This window comes from Nuphar pumila, chromosome 11 (genome assembly GCF_984573655.1).
Source record: "Nuphar pumila chromosome 11, dmNupPumi1.hap1.1, whole genome shotgun sequence".
Classification (NCBI taxonomy): Eukaryota; Viridiplantae; Streptophyta; class Magnoliopsida; order Nymphaeales; family Nymphaeaceae; genus Nuphar; species Nuphar pumila.
This window is the reverse complement of record NC_143259.1, coordinates 84,315,938-84,336,855: the sequence shown is the minus strand read 5'-3', so window position 1 is coordinate 84,336,855 and position 20,918 is coordinate 84,315,938. Positions and strand designations below refer to the sequence as shown.

At 39.8% G+C, this 20,918-nt stretch overlaps 1 protein-coding gene across 1 annotated transcript in view; it reads left to right on the top strand.

Annotated features, from left to right (window-relative positions):
• LOC149822456 (ARM repeat superfamily protein) overlaps positions 1-20,918 on the top strand; it is a 264,124-nt gene that overhangs the window by 146,471 nt on the left and 96,735 nt on the right. Inside the window, exon 27 of the mRNA XM_089981529.1 lies at positions 1,210-1,291. Coding sequence (XP_089837655.1) covers positions 1,210-1,291 — 82 coding nt within the window. The remainder of the gene's footprint in view (positions 1-1,209; positions 1,292-20,918) is intronic.

Here is a 20,918-nt window from a genome sequence, read left to right as displayed (position 1 = left end):
CTCGACTCTTGATTCATGCTCCATGATGACAAGAGAAAGATAGAGGCGAAGAAAATGATAGCACCTTTGTCACGATCTTCAAACGCCACAAGAAATGCTTCCAAGATCAAGAGAACCCAAATGGCTCTGATACCATGTAATGAAGTTTGCGAAATTACAAATAACAAAGTGTAAAACACTTACAAGTCCAATAATGGACAATTACAAAGAGAATAGGCAAGCACTCAAGTGCACACACAAATCCACTAAGGGACAATGCCAAACGACTAACAAAAATTAAGTATTATTGAATAGTGAGAGAAAAGAAATGAATACATGTAAGGGGGGACACCCCTATTTACATAAAAAACTGAGAGAGAGGGACCCTTGGGAGCTCCCCATTCATAGAGTTGTTGGGGCCCCAACGACTCTATGAAGTGGGGCCCCAAAGCTCATAAAACAAGAAAAAGAAGAAAAAAAGGAAAAGTAAAAAATAAAAAAAAATAGTTGTTTCTAATAAACAACTATTAATACATGTAAAAAGACAAAAATGCTTCTATTGGGCAATACATTAGAATACCATGAAGTTGTGCACTTTAAATCACCCGCATTCTCGCCTAGTTATTCCTCACAAGTTTTGACTTCGGATGATACTTTCTTGCATCTCCTTTCTTTGTCATTATGTTGGAGCATGGAGGCGGTTACACCTTTTTATGATGTTAGTTCAGTATAGTCTTATTCCATTCTATCCTGAAGATTTACTTTTAATCAGGTGGTGGAGGTTCCATCCCATTCTCTTTTTGCATGACCTACATTGTTGATACAACTATTTCCCTATATGAATGGTATTACAAGTATTCATGGCTGGTTTCATTTGACAAGAAAGTTTTCCATTTAAGTGCTCCACTTTCCATTGGTGGCTGAATGAACTAGATGGAAACCAAAAAAGATTGTATTTGAATGTAATATCATCTTAACTCATTTTCCCCTCCAGTTAGTTCATTAGTTTTACTGTTTTTCAGTTTTTTTGGCATTGTCATACTTCCTACATCAATGATTAGAGGATTTTGTTCCTGTTGAGTCATTTCTTGTGATGCTGGATTACCCTTCTATGATTTTTTTCCTTTCTTCATGTTTCTATTTGAGTGTAATATTGCTCTTTATTTTCTGTTTGTTCTCAAATATGTTCTCATAGTTGGTGTACTTGTATGTTTTTTTCATTCATTGTAGGGAACAAACATGCTTTCACACCTTCTGCATGTTCGACACCCTGATGCAAAGATTGCTGTTATCACTGCAATTGATCTCTTAGGTATGCATGCCACTTTTCTATTCTTGTCTAGAATTTACTATGTAATATACAGCATATTCTGTTTTTGTAAGTCCCTGGTACCTTTAAGGCTTGCGTGCTACCGCCTAGGAAAGCTTCATTTTTCATGATATTATTAAATTAAATGTTGTTCACATTCTTCCACTTTTATTTGGATTTCCTAGTGTCAGTAAGCCCTAGAAGGGAACAACGATAAGACCCTATCTGAACTTACACTTTCTTGTTGCTAGTTATCCTAAACCAATGTTGTCACATCATCAGCTGAAGATGACCCATATCAATTCTTATGTTGAGCTTTGTCATCTTATCCAAATGCTTTATAACTTCCAACAGGTGGTGTTTAGTTTACCAAACTCTTGAAAATTCGTCTGCTAAAGGCTTAACAATTATAATATGGACGGACTCCAGGACAAATCTGGAAGTTTCAATAAATCTTTTATGTAACTGGTGATTGAAGTGATTGGGATAGGAGGGCTTCTAAGTGTTCCAGTCAATGGAGCTACTGAAGGAATTTTCAATGGAAAACCTGTTGATAGTGATGAAGATACCCACACATCTCCTATTCATAGATTTGCACTCTCCTTTCTACAGCTAGATGTAAAATTCTCCATCTAAGAAATGAGCATAAAAGTGGTGAATCTTGTAGCGCATTATCTCCATGGGAAAATATCGGACTATTCAAGGGAGACATAGTGGATAAAATAGTGCTCATCAGAGAATCAATCAACATTGCCAAAGCTCATGGGGGTGTATTTGTATTTGGCGAATAGGTTAATGCACATGCGAATGAAGTGATTAGAAATAGTTAGTTATAATGGAGTCAGACCAGGATTTTTGGAAGCGCTACAAGGAGTGGGGAAGCGTGCTTCCATGAGAGGCGCTTCAAAAGCGCAAAACATTGTGCTTCCAAAATGTCAAGGTAAGCGGCCTTTAAATTCGGGAAGTGTGCTTCCCCTAAATAGGGAAGTGGGCTTCCCAATAATGGGAAGCGAGATTCCATGTTTAGCCTAAAGTTTTTTTTACCAAAAAAATAAAATAGTAAAATACCCTTTCTTAAGGGTATAATAGTCATTATCCCTTATAAGTGTCAAAAAATGTAATATCATAATGTAATTCCTTTTAGTTTTTACCTTAGTTATGTATTCTAGTTAGAAACTAGTTAGGTTATTTTTTTTAGCTTTTATTTTTGGACCCTTTTAGACTTTACTTTTTGACCAAAGTCAAAAAGTAAAGTGTACTAGGGAGTTGTTGGACTCCCAACGATTCTATTTAGAGCCGTTTGGAGCCCAACGACTCCCTCTTGAAGTCCTCTTTGTGTATTATAAATATGGGGATATTTCCCCTTATTATGTATGACTTTTGTAAGGGTGTTTTATCCATTCAATAAATTCTTTTTCTCCCTTTATTTTATACCTCTTTTTTGGGTATATTATTGTATGAACCCTTGTGGTTCTTACGTGTGTTCTCTTTTTCGGTATTTTGGTTGAAGCCATTTGAAGCTTCTTTTGGTGATAATCCAAGAACTCGTCTTCTTACAATAATAAGGGAAAGTCAAATAGGTTTTTGACTTTCCCCAATCTCTCTCTCTCTCTCCACCTCTGGTGACCGTGTCCAGCAGTGGGTTTCGTCTACTTCGTTGACCATGGACTTCTGCAGGGCCTCAAATCTCTCTCTCTCTCTCTCTCGTTCTCCACCTTTGGTGACCGTCTCCAGCAATGGGTTTCGACGACCTCTGTGACCATGGACTTCTTCAGGGCCTTCAAGTCTCTCTCTCTCTCTCTTTGTCTCTCCCCTGTCTGTCTCTCACTCTCTGTCTCACTCTTTCTCCTTTGCGCTCTCTTTGCCTCTCCCCTGTATGTCTCTCACTCTCTCTCCCTTTGCTCTCGCTCTCTCTGTCTCACTGTTTCTCCTTCTCCTTCTCCTCCTCGTTCTCTCTATCTCTCACTCTTGAATGTGGATTTTAGGATATTTTTCGTACCCTTCTCTTCCAAAGTAATTATACTTGTGTTTGGCAACTACATTGCAAAGGCATACACCTTTTATCGTCTTCATTTTAGTATGCTTGGGAATATTTGTTTATTGTTTGGCATAGTTGTTTTTTTCTGTGTGCATGTGTAATATCACTCTCAAGTTATTTATTAAATGGTTTCACTTGCATATATGATTAAGTTTTGAGATTAATAGATCTACTTTAATGTTGTCTACTCATGGCCTTGCTCCCTTTTCCCCTGCTCTGTCAGTGAGCCACGGCAGCCACTGCCTCCGGAAGTGGCCTGACTGTCGACACTCTCACCCTTTTCCCCCTGTTGGAAGACCGAACCAGACTCGGTCCTATCCTGGTTTGGGATTGGGTGCGGCTCAACTTGATTGTTGAGCCCTCACCCCTCAACCTCTTGTTGTACTCGAGCATCAGCTACTGCTGTAACGCCCCAAAATTTCAAACTTGCAACTCTTTCAGAAAACAGGCAAGAGACTAGAAAAAATCTCTTTCCTTTCAGAGTTTGTTTATGAAATCAGTGGAAGACTATTCTTTTGTTAAATTCAGAAAGGCAAGTTGACAACTTTGGGCATGTTAGTTAAAAGAACCAAAACTCACAATCCATGTTACTTGCAAAACACTTGGAAAATGTACTTTTATTTAAAGAAGTTCCCAAATAGTACAAAATTCGGATATTCCAAGGAAAATCCGTTACAAAACCCAAAAACATCCAGGACCCGAGCTAAGAGTAAGAAAAAGAAAATCTTGAAGCCATCTTGCAATCGCGCAATCGCCCATGGTGTACCTAATCATCACATGTACCCATAGAATGGGTTGCGAAAAACTAGTAGGTGCACAAGAGAAACTACATGAAACTGAATTAGGAGCATTTAATTCATCATGCTAAGCAGCTTAAAGCAGATATGCAGTTAAATAGGTACAGGTAAGCAGTTCAAAGCAAGTAAGCAGTGCAACTGTCAAACGCAGCATGACGATTTATTTGATCGTAAGTCGTGAACTACCACGCAACAAGCAAGTCTCATGACCCATCAACCAGTGTGAACAGACTTTATGTTTCAATATTATTGGCTTGCGGGTACGCGCAAACAAATCATAGAAACAACTGAGACTAGTTCAAGCATCCGTTATTCTATGTATTTTCAATAACTCGAATAACTAGTTGAGTTGGCTCCTAAGGGGACAACTTTAGCCGAGAGTGGATTCCCCAAAGGCAGGTACTTGGCAACGGATGCATCCAACTTCTGCAGAAGTCCATGAGATCTACTACCTAGGATAATGTCTGGTAGTCTTTTCCCCTAACGCCAATGACTGGGGAGGCCAGATCTTTGCCCGTAGGGTGGTTGTTAACAACCTGTCCATTAGAGTGTGTACCGCTCTGTCCTCTCCCTTGACAAACTACAAGAAGTGAATGAGTGTGTCAGGGGTAAGTTAACTGACGAGTTATTTTATATGCTCTGGTCTTTTGACCAAATGAGCATCTTACCTGTAAAGGCGATCCCATTTTTATGTGTTTACAACATTGTGCATTTAGCATTGTTCGAGGTCGCACAACCGTCTCATCTGATCATCGCAGTATTAGCGTGTAGTGCACGACTACAAGTACTCTAGGATGAAAGGAGTATAGTTTCTCAATAGGAGCCTCAACAAATTTTTTTTCGAAAGATATAATGTTTTTGAAACTTTACTTTTGACATTATTTATCGTTTGAAACAGCCAACAACTTGTTCCAACATTTGGCATGCGATTTCTAGAATCTCATCCGCTATCGTGGTATCTACATACCTCGGGTGACTGGATACCAGCCTCGATAGACGGAATACGAGTTTCTCAACAGAAACCCCGCTAAGAAGTTTGCTTATGCCCCAATTCGGGGTTACCCGAGATATGTCGGGTAGATGAACAGAACCAACCAATACACATTCTTCCAAATACTTCGATTTGGGCAGTCTTTGATGCTTTCGCGCAGCTCCTTAAATTCTCAGGTCTACTTTACAAGACTGCTCACTGGAAAAGCCAGCATCCTTGCTAGGGATCCCTCTCCTTAGACGTGAATGTATCGTTAAGCTCCCGACTCAACTCTTGTCACAAGAGGGAAAGTGGTGAATGCCTCTTACATCCTCCACGAGGATGCCTTTTATAGAACATGCAATGAGCGTAAACTTGAGCGTCATCTGCAATGACAAGACAATAACGAAACATTTGCAAAAGCAAGAGCCTGACGTAAAACACGATGACAAAGTAAAGACATGACAAAAAGTAAAGGACAAGGATCACTAAACCGCGTCCTTGAGTTAAATGCGTACTCGTATAAATATATATATGCATATATATTTATTTAATTGTCTTTTTTAGTTAATTGAACTCAATTCAATTGTCCAAGTTCTCCATGCAATCTTCCCCTTCCTTGGGGAGTTGCGAGCTTGTTGGCGTTTGCGGGCGTAAGCGATTAACGGGTCGGGTCGCGGGGCGCGAGCGAGATCTGTCGTACGAGCTGGAGGTCGCCGGTGGCGGTGGGTCTCCAGCGAGCAGAAACGAGAGAGACAGAATTAGGGACAAGAGGGTGAGAGAGCGAGAGGGGGTCAGGGTGAGAGAGAGAATGGGAGAGCAGAGGGGAAAGTGGGTTTCTATTTGAAACCCCTCCGCTAGCTCGCTGTCTTTAGAAGGCGTGAGGGAGGCGGTGCCAGTGCCTCCGTTGGGTCTGGGTCGAGTACAGGTCCGGATCCGACCCGAATCCAAGTTTTTTTTTCGGGTTTTACATCCTACCCTCCTTAAAATAATTTTGTCCGCGAAATTTCTATTGCATTCATTGGTATCTGACTTAGGCTCCCATGTACATTCATTTATTCCATGGTGTTGCCAACGTACTTTTACAAGAGAAATCATTTTTGATCTGAGTACTTGATCTCGACGATCAACGATTGCCATAGGTCTTTTCTCGAACGTCATGTCTTTTTGGATGTTCACATCATCGTAATGAATGATGTGCGATGAGTCATGAACGTATCTTCTCAACATAGATACGTGGAAGATGTTGTGGATCTGAGCGTATTGAGGAGGCAACACAACACGGTAAGCCGCCTCATCGATCCGATCCAAGATCTTAAATGGTCCGACGAATCAGGGACTCAACTTTCTCTTTTTCTCGAACCGAAAAACGCTCTTTGTATGAGATACCTTAACAAAAACCATATCTCCCGTTGGGAACACGAGCTCTCAACGCCGACGATCGGCATAACACTTCTGCCAACTTTGCGCAGAACACAGACACTCTCTGATCATCTGCACTTGCTGAGTATAGTGCTGTAGCACTATTGGTGAATCTTGCTTCCGTTCACCAACCTCGTCCCAGTAAACAGGTGATCGACAATGCTTCCTGTACAAGGCTTCATACGGGGCCATTTCGATGCCCGCATGATAACTGTTATTGTATGCGAATTCTGCCAATCCGATATGAGAGTGCCATTCTTCCTTCCAGTCCATCATGCAAGCTCGCAGCATGTCCTCCAAAGTCTGAATCGTACGTTCAGATTGTTCGTCGGTCTGAGGGTGGAAGGCAGTGCTGAATTTTAGTTTTGTGCCCAAGGCCAACTGCAGCTACCCCCAAAACCTGGAGGTGAACCTCGGGTCACGATCGAAGATGATTGACACAGGAATACTGTGCAATCTCATAATCTCCTAGACATAGAGGTCCGCCAAGCTACCCAGAGACTGATTGAGGCGGATAGGGAGAAAATGCGCTGATTTAGTGAGTTGATCCACGATCACCCAAATCGCATCGTGTTTCCTCCGCGTCCTCGGCAAACCGACGATAAAGTGCATTGTGATGTCCTCCCACTTTCATTATGGAATCTTCACCTGCTGCATCACTCCGCCTAGTCGTTGGTGCTCGATCTTAATCTGTTGGCAAGTCAAACACTTAGAGACATACTTGGCTACGTCTCGCTTCATTCCGCTCCACCAATATCTGCGCTGCAAATCTTTGAACATCTTTGTGCCACCAGGGTAAATCATATACTTGGACTTGTGAGTTTATGCGAGAATCTCTTCTCTCAAAATAGGATCTTCTGGCACCCAGAGAAGATCATTATGCCATACACTTCCTTCCTCACTCAGACGAAAGGGGATATCAGTGTTAGATTTGCAACCTGCAGATCATTCCACGCGAGAGAGCTGCGAAACAAAGAGAGATGGAGAAAGGGAGAGAGAAGTTTGGGAAAAACCGATACCCTGCAGTGTTAGGGTCGGCTGCTGTGTATTCCTTTATATTAACATGTGATTACAAAATTAGGGTACTAAAATACCCTCATTAGAATAATCAATATTACATAATATCATTAATGAAGAAGTGGATGTCACGGGTCTGGATCTTCAGATCCATGACTCGTAACCAGAGAAAACACTTCTTTTCACCCTCCCTCAAGTTGTGCATGATCTTGAATCATGAACAACTTGCCTTTTAACGTCCAAAATCTGTCTTTTGTCAATCCTTTTGTAAATATATCCGCCACTTGATCTGTAGTTCGAACAAATTCAGGCTCAATCTCTTTCTCTTCTACCTTTTGTCTCACAAAATGCTGGTCTATTTCAATATGTTTGGCACGACTATGATGAATTGGATTAAAAGACATACTAATGGCACTCTGGTTGTCACACAAAAGAAGTGATCGAGATATCGATTCTCCGACTTCTGTCAGTAGATGTCTAACCCAAGTAGCCTCAGCAGTGGCGGCTGCCATTGACCTGTATTCAGCCTCTGTACTGGATCTGGCAACAGCCTTTTGTTTCTTACTACTCCAAGAAACCAAATTCATTCCAACAAATACACAATAGTCGGATACTGATCTGCGTTCATCTGGATCTCCCGCCCAGTCCGCATCAGAATAAATAGTGATCTCATGTGCACTTTGCTCATTTGTCTTTCACTTATATATGAGACCATCCCCAACCGTTCCTTTCAGATATCGTAGTATCTGTTTAACTGCTTCCATATGCCCTTCACATGGGGCATGCATAAACTGAGAAACTTGATTCACCGAGTAGACTATATCAGGGCGAGTAAAAGTGAGGTATTGTAACATACCCACTATGCTACGGTACTGTGTGGGATTATCAAATGGATCTCCGTCTTGAGAGCTAAGCCTTTGATGAAGAACACTAGGAGTGCTCAAGGGCTTGCAGTCTTTCATACCCGCTTTATTGAGAACATCAATGGTATACTTATGTTGAGTGAGAGTCATTTCTTCAGAGGAACTGTCGACTTCAACTCCAAGAAAGTACCGTAGTTTGCCAAGGTCCTTCATTTTGAACCTTTGATTCAAGAGGTGTTTGACTTCTTCAATGTGCTCATTGGAACTGCCAGTGATGATGATATCATCCACATATATCAACAACAGAGTAATTGTGTCTTGGTTCTTAAATATAAATAAGGAGTGGTCAAGAAGAGATTTCTTAAAACCATATTTTTGTATTTCAAGAGAAAAGCTGTCAAACCAAGATCGAGATGCCTGCTTCAATCCATATATCGCCCTTTTTAGTCTGCAGACATATTTTGTAGGATTACCTTCTGCGTAACCAATGGGTTGTTCCATGTAAACTTCTTCGCTCAAATCTCCATGAAGAAAAGCATTCTTCACATCAAGTTGGCTAATAGTCCATTGGTGTTCAATAGCTAAAGAAAGTATGACTCGGATTGTCCCCATCCTCACCACTGGACTAAAAGTTTCATCATAATCCCGTCCTTGCTCCTGTGTAAAACCTTTAGCTACAAGTTTCGCCTTGTATCGCTCTATAGTCCCATCTGGTTTATACTTTATTTTGTACACCCATTTCGAACCAACAACATTTCTGTCAGGTGGTCTTGATACGACATCCCACGTACCACATTCATGTAGAGCTTCCATCTCCTCATTCATTGCTTCAATCCATGTTCTGGAATTTGATGCTTGAGAGAACGTTGTGGGTTCATCTTCTTTATTCAAGGCTGTTAGAAAGAGTTGAAAATCTAATAAGAAATTTTCATAACTGACCCACCTTTCAATTGGATGGCGAGAACGTGTGGATCTTCTAGTATCAACAATGTTGGATGTTGAGGATGTGTCCATGTCTGAATCAACTATGGTGGGTGACTCTCGTTCTCGTCGAGTGTAGACAAGGCCTTTATACCTTCCTGGATTCAAAGTTGAGTCTGTATTTTCATGATTAATCATTCCATCAGTAGACACATGTTTCTTATCCTTTTGAGTGCAATTTGAGCAAGCATCACTAGCTCCTGAGAGAAGTTCATAATTCAACCAAGGATAATAAGCCTCAACTTTATGTTTTGATTCTGAAGAACTAGTATATCGACAATCAAAATTCAATTCATCGAAGATGACATTTCTTGATATTTTGATGCGCTTGCTCACCGGATCATAGCACCTGTACCCTTTATAGTCATCAGCATAACCCACAAACCTTCACTTCAAAGCCTTGTCCTGAAACTTATGTCTCCTTGAACTGTCAACATGAACATAGCATAAACAACCAAACACATGCAAATCATAGTAGTTGGGGTGGATACCAAAAAGAGACAAGTAAGGAGACTTGTTTTCCAAAATAGTCATGGGCAATCGATTTATCACATGAACTGCAGAATGAAAAGCCTATGTCCATAAAGTGATCGGAAGATTACTGTCATGCATCATGCTCATCGCACTCTTAACAATATGGCGATGCTTCCTTTCAGCAATCTCATTCTGCTGAGGTGTGTGTGGGCAAGGCACCTTTTTCCTTATCCCATTACTTTGAAGAAAGTTAGTAAAGTCAATGAAAGAGAATTCACCTCCTCCGTCACATTGGAAACTTAGGATGTTTTCAGAAAATTGGTTTTTGACAAAGGAATGGAAGTTACAGAACAACTTGAAAGTCTCAGATTTATGTTTCATGAAAAATATCCAGGAATAGCGAGAATAACTGTCAACAAATAAAAGATAATATCTAGTTCCAGACATAGAAGCAACTGGAGCAGGCCCCCAAACATCAGAACAGATAGTCTCAAAAGGTCTTGAAGCTCTTTTATTGATAGAATGAAATGGTAAAACATGACTCTTACATAAGAGACAACTAGAACATTTGTTGTCATTGACATTTATTCCTAAACTTGACTTGGGAATGAGGTTATTTGAAACAAGCTTTTCAATGAAACTATTACTGCAGTGACCTAGACGACCATGCCAAAGGTTTGGCTTATTGATTTCAGAGACACTAAAAACGCATGTAGGATTTTCAGAAGACAACGATGATTGGAGCTTCAAGTTTGGGTCTGCAAAGCGAATATGTGCTGAAGGATCTTCTTGAAAAACATATATATTTCCTTGCCGTTTTCCTCTAGCGAACGTCTCCTTCGTGCAGAGATCCTTTACAAGAACAGAAGATGGAGTAAATTCAACTGAGGCTTTGATATCATCAACAAGTTTAGAAACTGAAACAATGTTTTTCTTGATATTAGGAGCATAAAGAACATTTGAAAGATTGATGGAAGATTCGGGCAAGGGTATGATGGAGTTTCCAATATGCGAGACAGAGTGGTGTGATCCATCTCCAGTAACTATACTACTTCTACCAATGTAAGGAACAAGTTTTAGGAGCTTACCTGCATCACCAGTAACATGAGTCGCTGCGCCAGAGTCCACATACCAAGTACCTTGCTCATTTTGTTTCAGATTCAATTCTGCTAAGGCTGACAACAACAACTCTTTTACTTCTCCGTTGGTCCTTGTACTGTCTGTGCCTCTTTTTGCTTCAGTTTGTGTTGATTTTCCTTTATTTAGGGGATTGAACCAGCAGTTAGCTTTGATATGCCCCCTTTTATTACACAGAAAGCAAGTAGGAATTGGCCTCTGTCTTTGTGGGTTGGTATATGAGTTGGGTGTAGGCAATAATCCACGACCTCCATGACCACTTCTCCCTTGTGCTCCTTTTCCCTTGATATCATAGCTTCCTCGTCCTCGTGTATAAGTAACCCCTGTAGCAAGAACTTCTTGTGCCCCAGTATTCATAGATGATTCTTCAGAAAATCTCTTTAGATTCATCTCATATTGTAACAATTTTGCGCGCAGATCTTCAAAGTTGGGCAGCTCAGGTAAATATAACAGGGAAGTGACAATCATATGATAGTCGTGTCCCAATCCACTGAGGGTTTGCTGTACCAAATCTTTATCAGAAACTGTACTTCCAACAACTGCTAACTGATCTGTGATAACCTTCATTTTGTTCAAATATTCCATGATGGTCATGGAATCCTTTCTTAACATTTGAAATTCTCTTTTAAGAAACATAATCCTGGCCTGAGAAACCTGTGAGTATGTCTGAACAAGTCTGTTCCAAAGTTGCATGGCAGTGCAGTCATCTGGAATGGCTACAAGAACCTCTTGTGACAGTGTTGATGTAATATAAGCAACAAGCGCTTGGTCTCTTTTCATCCAAGCCACAAATTCAGGATTTCTAACATATACGGTAGTAGATTCCCCTTTGCTGTCCCTTTCTTCTTGTGATATGAACTCAGGAGGAACTGAAATAGATCCATCCAGATGTCCAGAAAGATCCTGACTCCTAATGAAAGGTATGATTTGCCTCTTCCAAGTCAAGAAGTTACCATTATTTAATTTTTCAGACACGAGTTGGCTGAGGAAACTTGAAGAAAGAACTGACTGGCTAGGAAGTGAATTCATGTTTCACAGAATTAAGAATGTATTCAGCACAATCTGCTTACACCTGCAGTTTTTGTAACTCTTTTTTTTTTTTTTTGCAGGAACTAATTCAGATTGCTGATATGAAACATAAATTGAATGTAAATCAGATTTCTGATTTGTATATGAAATGGAATATCGGATATGAAAATCCCAAAAAATATCAATGTGAATATGTATTCCTACTATGTATTGACACAATGAGAATGTATCGGCTTGATCAGATCTGATCAAGGATGCAGCTGAATAAAAAATCTGGGCTTGTTAGTGGCTGAATGAGGAAAGTGTAGGGATGAAGAAAAGGTATTTTCAACTAGGGATTTGGGTCGAAAATCTGGGCTAAGTCACTCAAGAGACAGAAAGAAAACTGTGGAGAAACCAAGGTTCGACCACCACCGAAGTAAGAGAAAAGGAAACTGTAGGGAGAAAAGGAAAGAATGAATGAGACGTGAACCCCAGAAAAATCTGAGTTGGCTGGGTGAGAAAAGGAAAGAATGAATGAGACGTGAACCCCAGAAAAATCTGAGTTGGCTGGGTCAGTCGTGAACACCAGAAACCAGAAAAATCTGAGTTGGTTGGGTCAGTCGTGAACCCCAGAAAAAATTGAGAAACAGACGTGGGATGAAAAGAATGAGACTGGCTTGGGTCAGTCGTGATCCCCCCCCCAAAAAATGAGAAACAAACGTACCTTTTTGGATTTTTAGACTTTAGAAGAGGAAATAGAGAAGAAATAGATCTTCAGACGTGCCTTTTTGGATCGATTCTAGTTTCAACTGAAGCGTGGCTCTGATACCATGTTAGATTTGCAACTTGCAGATCGTTCCACGCGAGAGAGCTGCGAAACAGAGAGAGATAGAGAAAGGGAGAGAGAGGTTTGGGAAAAACCGATACCCTGCAGTGTTAGGGTCGGCTGCTGTGTATTCCTTTATATTAACATGTGATTACAAAATTAGGGTACTAAAATACCGTCATTAGAATAATCAATATTACATAATGCCATTAAAGAAGAAGTGGATGTCACGGGTCTGGATCTTCAGATCCATGACCCGTAACCCGAAAAAACACTTCTTTTCAATCGGCCTGCTGCGCTAGAGCCTTCGGCTTTTCATACTACGCATTGATCTTCTGTCTGACAAAGATCTTGGACAATAGCTGAGGTTGAGCTACTATACTGGAAAGACTGATCGAATTTTGAGTGACCGCAAACAGTTCCCACGATACTAGATCCTCGATTAGCTTCCACCCAGCGAATAACATGCTATCTCAATCAGAAAGGTAGAGACAACAGGGACGTTGCCATTGCCCTTGTTAAAATATGTAATCTCATATAATATCTCATATGTAATCTCAATGTAATCTCATATAATATCTCATATGTAATCTCATAGACATGTAATGTTTTATCTCCTTTCTAGTTAGGATTTTTCGTTTAATTAATTCTAGTTAAAATACAACTAGAATTAGCCAAACCAGTCCATCATTGGACTGATTTGGCCTTTACCTTTTTGACTAGTAAAAAAGGTACCTTTTTGACCAAGTCAAAAAGGTAAATCCAAAAAGAGCTGTTGGACTCCCCAAGAGCTCTATTAGAGCCGTTGGAGAGTCCAACAACTCTCTTAAGGCTTCTCTCTACCTCTCTATAAATATGGGGCTATTCCCCTTGTAAATACTTACACTTGTTTTGGGTTTTTTTCTCAAATCAATAAAATTGTTTATTTTTCATTTTTATACCCGTTTCGGGTTGTGTGTATTCTTAAGTTCTCTTTGTGAACCTTTGTGGTTCTTATGATGTATTTGTGAGAACTTGTTGAGAGACATTTGTTGTAGCGTATTTTTCACTTTCTTACATGGTATCAGAGCAAGGTCGGTGGACGTGTATTGGGAAGCGTGCCATGCAACTACTCTTCAAGAAAGTGAAGTCTCTTTGAAGGAGTGCTCGTGTGTAGCCTTGAAGGGCGTGGAAAGCTACTTATTTTCGATCTTTGTGGTTAAAATATTCCTCTTCCCACTTGCTTTTCTTCTTCCCCTCTCATTCCCAAGCTTGTAAAATGAATGACAATGATAATGTCACCATTAAGTCCATAAAACTCAACGATTCAAACTATGTAACATGGGCTTCAATCATGAAGCATCTTATTTGGGGAAAGGGTCTATGGGGCTTAGTTGATGGAACCGATAAGGAACCTAAACTAACGCTCACTAAAGAAGAAGGTGGAAGAGAACTACCTCTTTCGGAGGTGGAAAAAACTAAGGCCATCTCCACATATGAAAAGGAATGGAAAGAATGGAGAATGGGTCACGCCAAGATCATGTCTTGGCTAATTTCTAGTGTAGACATAAAGAAGTGTTCAAGTCTCGCAAAATTTGAACATGCTAATGATGCGTGGGAATATCTTAAGAGAATGTATTCTCTTAAAGATATTGCTCATATATGTAACTTACAAGAAAAGGTTCGGAATATGGTTCAAGGAGAGAGAAGTATTAGAGAATACTACAATAGCTTATCCGAACTATGGGAAGAGTTGGCTCTTCTTGAACCAAAGTGGCATTGTCCACAAGACATTGAGCTTCGCCAAAATCAAGTAATGCAGAGCATTTTTTTCAATTTATAAATGGGTTGAGACCCGAATTTGAATCAACCAAGTCCGCTCTTCTATATCGGGGAAATATTTTCTCTATTGAAGATACCATTGAAGAGCTAAGTATGGAAGAAAATAGACTCAAGAAACGAGTCGACAAAAGCGATGATGATACAATTTTAGCTGTATCTAGACCAGGTAATCACATTCGCACATACAAACCTCCACATATTGGGAGAATAAACAATGAAAGGCAAGGAGGCGATTTTGAAAGGAGAAAAGTTATTTGTTATTACTGTCATGAACCCGGACATGTTAAAACTTACTGTACAAAGTTGAAAAAATCTTATGAGAAGCAGGTAGCTGTTGTTGAATCAAAAGAATCAAATGAGACATCCATTGGAAACATGTCCCTGTCTCAGCTCGTGGAGGCTCTACAACCTCTTCTTAAAGGAACTTCTCCCTCAGCTGGAGTTGCGATCTCTTCTGTTGGCACCTCCGATCCAGGTAAACCCCTATGGGTTCTTGACTCTGGTGCTTCTTTTCACATGACACCAAATTTAAAATTACTGTCGCATTGTTATGACTCAAGTGGATCGAGTGTTTTTACTGCGGATGGAACATCCCTTGAGATAAAAGGAATAGGAAATTTCGAAAATAACTCTCAAAACTCAAAAGGATTTTGTGTTCCAAAGATTAGATATATCCCCAAAGTTAATCTAAATCTCTTATCTATTTCTCAATTAACTGATCATAGGTGTAATGTTTCCTTCTCTTCTCATGATTGTCAAGTACAGGATCACCAGTCAGGGAAGCTGATTGGGGAAGGCCATAGAGAAGGAGGCTTATATTACATGGATTTTTTGGAATTACCCAAGAAAACATTATGCTGCAATGTTCAAAAAGTAGGCTTGGATCTTTTACACCAAAGATTTGGTCACCCTTGTATATCCAAGCTTCAGTATTTTCCAAACATGGAAAAAATTTGTAATTTTGAAACTTTCACTTGTGAAAAGTGTATTCTTGGAAAAATGAAACGACTAGCATTTCAAGAAAGAACTTTTGTCTCCACTCGACCACTTGAATTAATTCACTCTGATGTTTGGGGTCCCGCACCAGTTACGTCAAAAGGTGGGTTTTTATACTATGTAATTTTCGTGGATGACTTTACACGATATACCTGGATTTACTTTCTTAAAAACAAATTTGAAGTGTTCTCTTTTTTTCAAATATTTCATAATATGGTCAAAAATCAATTTAAGAATGATATTTCAATATTTCGCACTGATTTAGGGGGAGAATTTTTATCAACTGAATTTAAAGAATATTTGAACTCACATGGAATTTCACACCAAAAATCTTGTCCCTATACCCCTCAACAAAATGGGTTAGCTGAGAGAAAACACAGACACATTATAGAAACAACTAGAACACTACTTATCACACATCAAGTTCCTAAAGTTTTTTGGGCCGAAGCTATTTTAACTACTGTGTATCTTATTAATAGGATGCTCTCATCCTCAATAAAGAATATTTCTCCTACTGAAAAGCTTTATAAACAAAAACCTGATTATTCTAGACTGAGGGTGTTTGGGTGCAAGTGCTTTGTTTTTACAGATAAGAATGATAAATTCTCTCCCCGTGCTATACCCTGTACATTAATAGGATATGCAAATAATAAAAAAGGATACAGATGTTTTGACCCTAAAAACAACAAGTTATACGTTTCAAGGAATGTATCCTTTCTAGAAAATGAAAGTTTTTTTGAAAACAAAAATTCTACTGAAATAGATGAGTATTCCTTCTTGTTGGATCTAGTTCCAAAGGATAGTGAAAGAGAAATTGATCTAGATGATCAGATGGATGTGATTGATTCTGATCCTCATAGAAATAGTCAAGATTGTATTCAATACTCTAGACGAGGAAATTTAGAAAGACAGTGTGCCCTGGATAAATACACAAGGGAACATGAATCTGCCTCTTCATCTAGAAAATCCACTAGGATCTCGAGGGTTCCTGCAAAGTTTGTGTCATATCAGTCTTTTTCACCAAAACATCAAGCCTTGCTCTAATTCATTCCTATTAAGAACCTCCCAGTTATGATATAGCCAAGGATCAACCAGAATGGGTCAAGGCTATGAAAGTCGAATTATAAGCCTTAGAAAAAGCAAATACTTGGACCATTCAAGACTATCCTCCAAACAACAAGAAACCTATTGGTTGTCGCTGGGTGTACAAGGTGAAAACCAAGAGTGATGACACTCTTGAAAAATTCAAGGCCCGGTTGGTGGCAAAAGGCTATTCTCAAGAATATGGAATAGACTATGAAGAGACCTTTGCCTCAGTAGCTAGAATGACCACTGTTAGAATCCTAATAGCTCTTGCATCAATAAAGGGATGACATATCTTTCAAATGGATGTTAAAAATGCTTTTCTAAATGAAACTTTAGCTGAAGAAGTATACATGGACCCACCACCAGGAATGAATATACCTAAAGGGAAAACAGTTCGCCTAAACAAGGCTTTATATGGTCTCAAGCAAGCTCCAAAAGCTTGGTATGATTAGTTTAGTAAGGTTATGCTTGATTTTTGTTTTCGATTTTGTTTTACTGACACAACTTTGTTTGTTAAGAATTTTGATGCATGTATTATCATCCTTCTACTCTATGTTGACGACATGATCATCACTGGAAGTGATAAACATGGAGTTTATGATATTAAAAAATTCTCAAAACACATTTTGAAATGAGTGATTTGGGTTTTTTGAAATATTTTCTTGGTATAGAAGTTGCCTACTCACCTAGAGATTACTTGCTAACTCAATCTAAGTTTGTATTAGATATTGTTGCCAGGTCAGGTATTTCAGATGAAAGATATGTTGATACTCCTGAGATTGTGAATGTCAAAATGAAGATTGATGATGGAGAGCCACTCGAGAATCCGACTCTGTATAGGCAACTTGTTGGGGCTCTATCATATCTATCTATCACAAGACCTGACATTACACATGCGGTCCATACAACCAGTCAATTTCAACATGCTCAAACTTCTGTTCATATGGGAGCAATTTTGCGTATTATTAGATATATCAAAAATTCTATTTCTCGAGGATTATTTTTATCCGCTTCCTCTAACTTAGAATTGCTTGCTTATACTGATGCAGATTGGGGTGGTGATCCAAATGACCGCCACTCAACTACAGGTTTTTGTGTCTTTTTAGGAGAATCCTTGGTGTCTTGGCGATGTAAGAAGCAACAAAAGGTCTCTCTCTCATCAACTGAAGCTGAATAAAGAGCAATGGCTACAACTACTATGGAATTAGTCTGACTTCGACGTCTACTTTTTGATATGGGAGTTGAAAGTCCAATAGCATCAAATCTGTGTTATGACAACAAGAGCTCTATCTATATTGCAAGCAATCAGACATTTCATGAACGCACCAAGCATATAGAAATAGATTGCCATTATGTTCGAGAGGAATTTTTGCGTGGCACCATCAATCTTCCCTATGTTGCTTCAGAATATCAGCTGGCCGATTTCTTCACCAAGCCTCTCGCTCCTCCTAGGTTTCACTTTCTCTTAGGCAAACTTTCGGTTATCCAACCGTAAGTTTGAGGGGGAGTGTTAAAATATGTAATCTCATATAATATCTCATATGTAATCTCATAGACATGCAATGTTTTATCTCCTTTCTAGTTAGGATTTTTCGTTTAATTAATTCTAGTTAAAATACAACTAGAATTAGCCAAACCAGTCCATCATTGGACTGATTTGGCCTTTACCTTTTTGACTAGTAAAAAAGGTACCTTTTTGACCAAGTCAAAAAGGTAAATCCAAAAAGAGCTGTTGGACTCCCCAAGAGCTCTATTAGAGCCGTTGGAGAGTCCAACAGCTCTCTTAAGGCTTCTCTCTACCTCTCTATAAATATGGGGCTATTCCCCTTGTAAATACTTACACTTGTTTTGGGTTTTTATCTCAAATCTATAAAATTGTTTATTTTTCATTTTTATACCCGTTTCGGGTTGTATGTATTCTTAAGTTCTCTTTGTGAACCTTTGTGGTTCTTATGATGTATTTGTGAGAACTTGTTGAGAGACATTTGTTGTAGCGTATTTTTCACTTTCTTACAGCCCTATCGTGAAAGAAGCAGAGGCAGGGGCAGCGTGCCCCTGCGAACCTGCTGAGCGCGAAAGAAGCAGGGGCAGGGGCTGCGAACCCCTGCTGACCTGCTGTCAGCAACCACGAGGAGGCAGGGGGCGAAGCCCCTGCCTTACGCCAGAGAAGAGGGAGTAGGGAGGGGGCTCGACCCCTCCCTTGAACAACGGCGGTGTAGGGAGGGGGGCTCGACCCCTCCCCTACCGGAAAAAAGGGAGCAGGGAGGGGCTCGACCCCCTCCTCTGCCGTAAAAGGGATCAGGGATGGGCTTGAAAAAGTGTATTCTGGGATATTAGGACCCGACCCGGGTCCATTGTATGTACAGTCTGGTTATTAAGGACCCGAGTCATATACAGGTTTATTTTGCATATTTCGGGTCTGGACATTGCACCAGACCCAAATCCATACTATTCTTTTAAACGTATTAATATAAAGTTTAGGTCACGATTTCATCAGTTGAAATCGTGACAGCCGCATCATCTTCTTATGTTCTCTCTCTCTCCTTTCTCAATACAGGTACCAGAGGAGATTCTAACATGGTTTTAGAGCCGAGATCCATCTGAGGGCTGAAGAGGCTTCCGAAAAGGTGCAACGGCCAGAGGTTTGAGGTCCTTCGTCTCTTGTCTTCTACTCTTTTTCATTTTTTTTTCTTCTTTTGTCTATCTCTTATTCCACCATCTCTTTTCTAAATTTTTGGTGTATTCACGTCTCACGTCTCACGTGGACCTGACATTCACGTGGGTCTGCGATTTACGTGAACTCTGCTCACGTAAGCACTGTGCAAGAAATGCTTAAAAGGGGTAATTCTGTTTCACGTGAATCGCTGAAATCGATTCACGTGAAACACAGAAATGATCCCTTCTCTTTTTCATCTGACATTATCTGATCTGGTGCACCAGATCTGTCTCTCTTTTCCAATCTCCTCTACGCACCTACTCTCCGTATCCAGATCTGACGCAACTCCACGATCTGATCTAGATATCAAGTTCTCCTCAGTGTTCATCTTTGCTGTGTGACAGTTTTCTTTTCTGATTCTCTTTTTCCTTCCATGTTGCTGTCACAGTTGGAACACAAATTTTTTTTTTTTGATTCTCTTTTTCTTTCCAAGTTGCTGTCACAATTGGAATTCACTACCTTTGCCTGAAAATACATCTAGATCAATACTTTATTCAACGTGTGAAAAGGATTTTCATCACGTTAATCTCAAATCTTGCAAGAGTGTAAGGAAAAGCTCAGGTCTGATTCTCTTCTAAATCTGACAGTCTGCGACCTCTAGTTTAAAGCCAAAAAAAAGGGGGGGGGGGAGACTGAGCACTCTGTGAAAACTCTTGTTAAATTTTCTTTATCCATAGATTCTTATTCTTCTCAATCAAGTCTTTCTTCAAGCTTTCTCAATCAACTCGTTTCTGAAAAGTTGAATACCTCAAACTTCTTGATTTGAAAGAGACAAATCATTCCTTTTATAAGAAGCCAAGGTCTCTTAGGTCACCTGGATGGAACCACTCCAGTCCCACCAGAATTTGTTACGAGAGAAGAGAAAGATGATAAATAGGAGAGTTCAATTGTGTATGTCAAAAATGCAGAATACCTCAACTGGGAAAGAAAAGATCAATCGGTAGTTGCATACATCACTTCTACCTTGTCTCAAGAGGTTCTTGTTGCTATTCCTGACAATTGTACAACCCTACAACTTTGGGAGAGATTGGTTCAGACGTATTCACAGGTTTCATAGGTGATGATGGTTTTTCTCAAGAGGGAATTTCAGTTGTTGAGAAAAGATTCCATGACCATCATGGAATATCTGAACAAGATGAAGACCATCATAGACCAACTTGTAGTTATAGGATGTGCGGTAAGTGACAGTGATATGGTACAACAAACTCTGAGTGGATTGAGATCTGACTACAATATGATCGTCACTTCACTGTTGTGTCTGTCTGCCCTTCCTACCTTTGGTGAGTTACGAGCTAAATTAATTCAGTACGAAATGACTCTGAAAGGTTTTTCTGAAGAAATTCATGTTCATACAAATTCCCAAGAAGTTTTTGCCACAGGAGTGACTTATGGTCGAGGACGAGGACGAGGAGGGCAATGGCGAAGTGGACACAGATGACGTGGTTTGCTTCCCACTCCAAATATGTTGACTCATG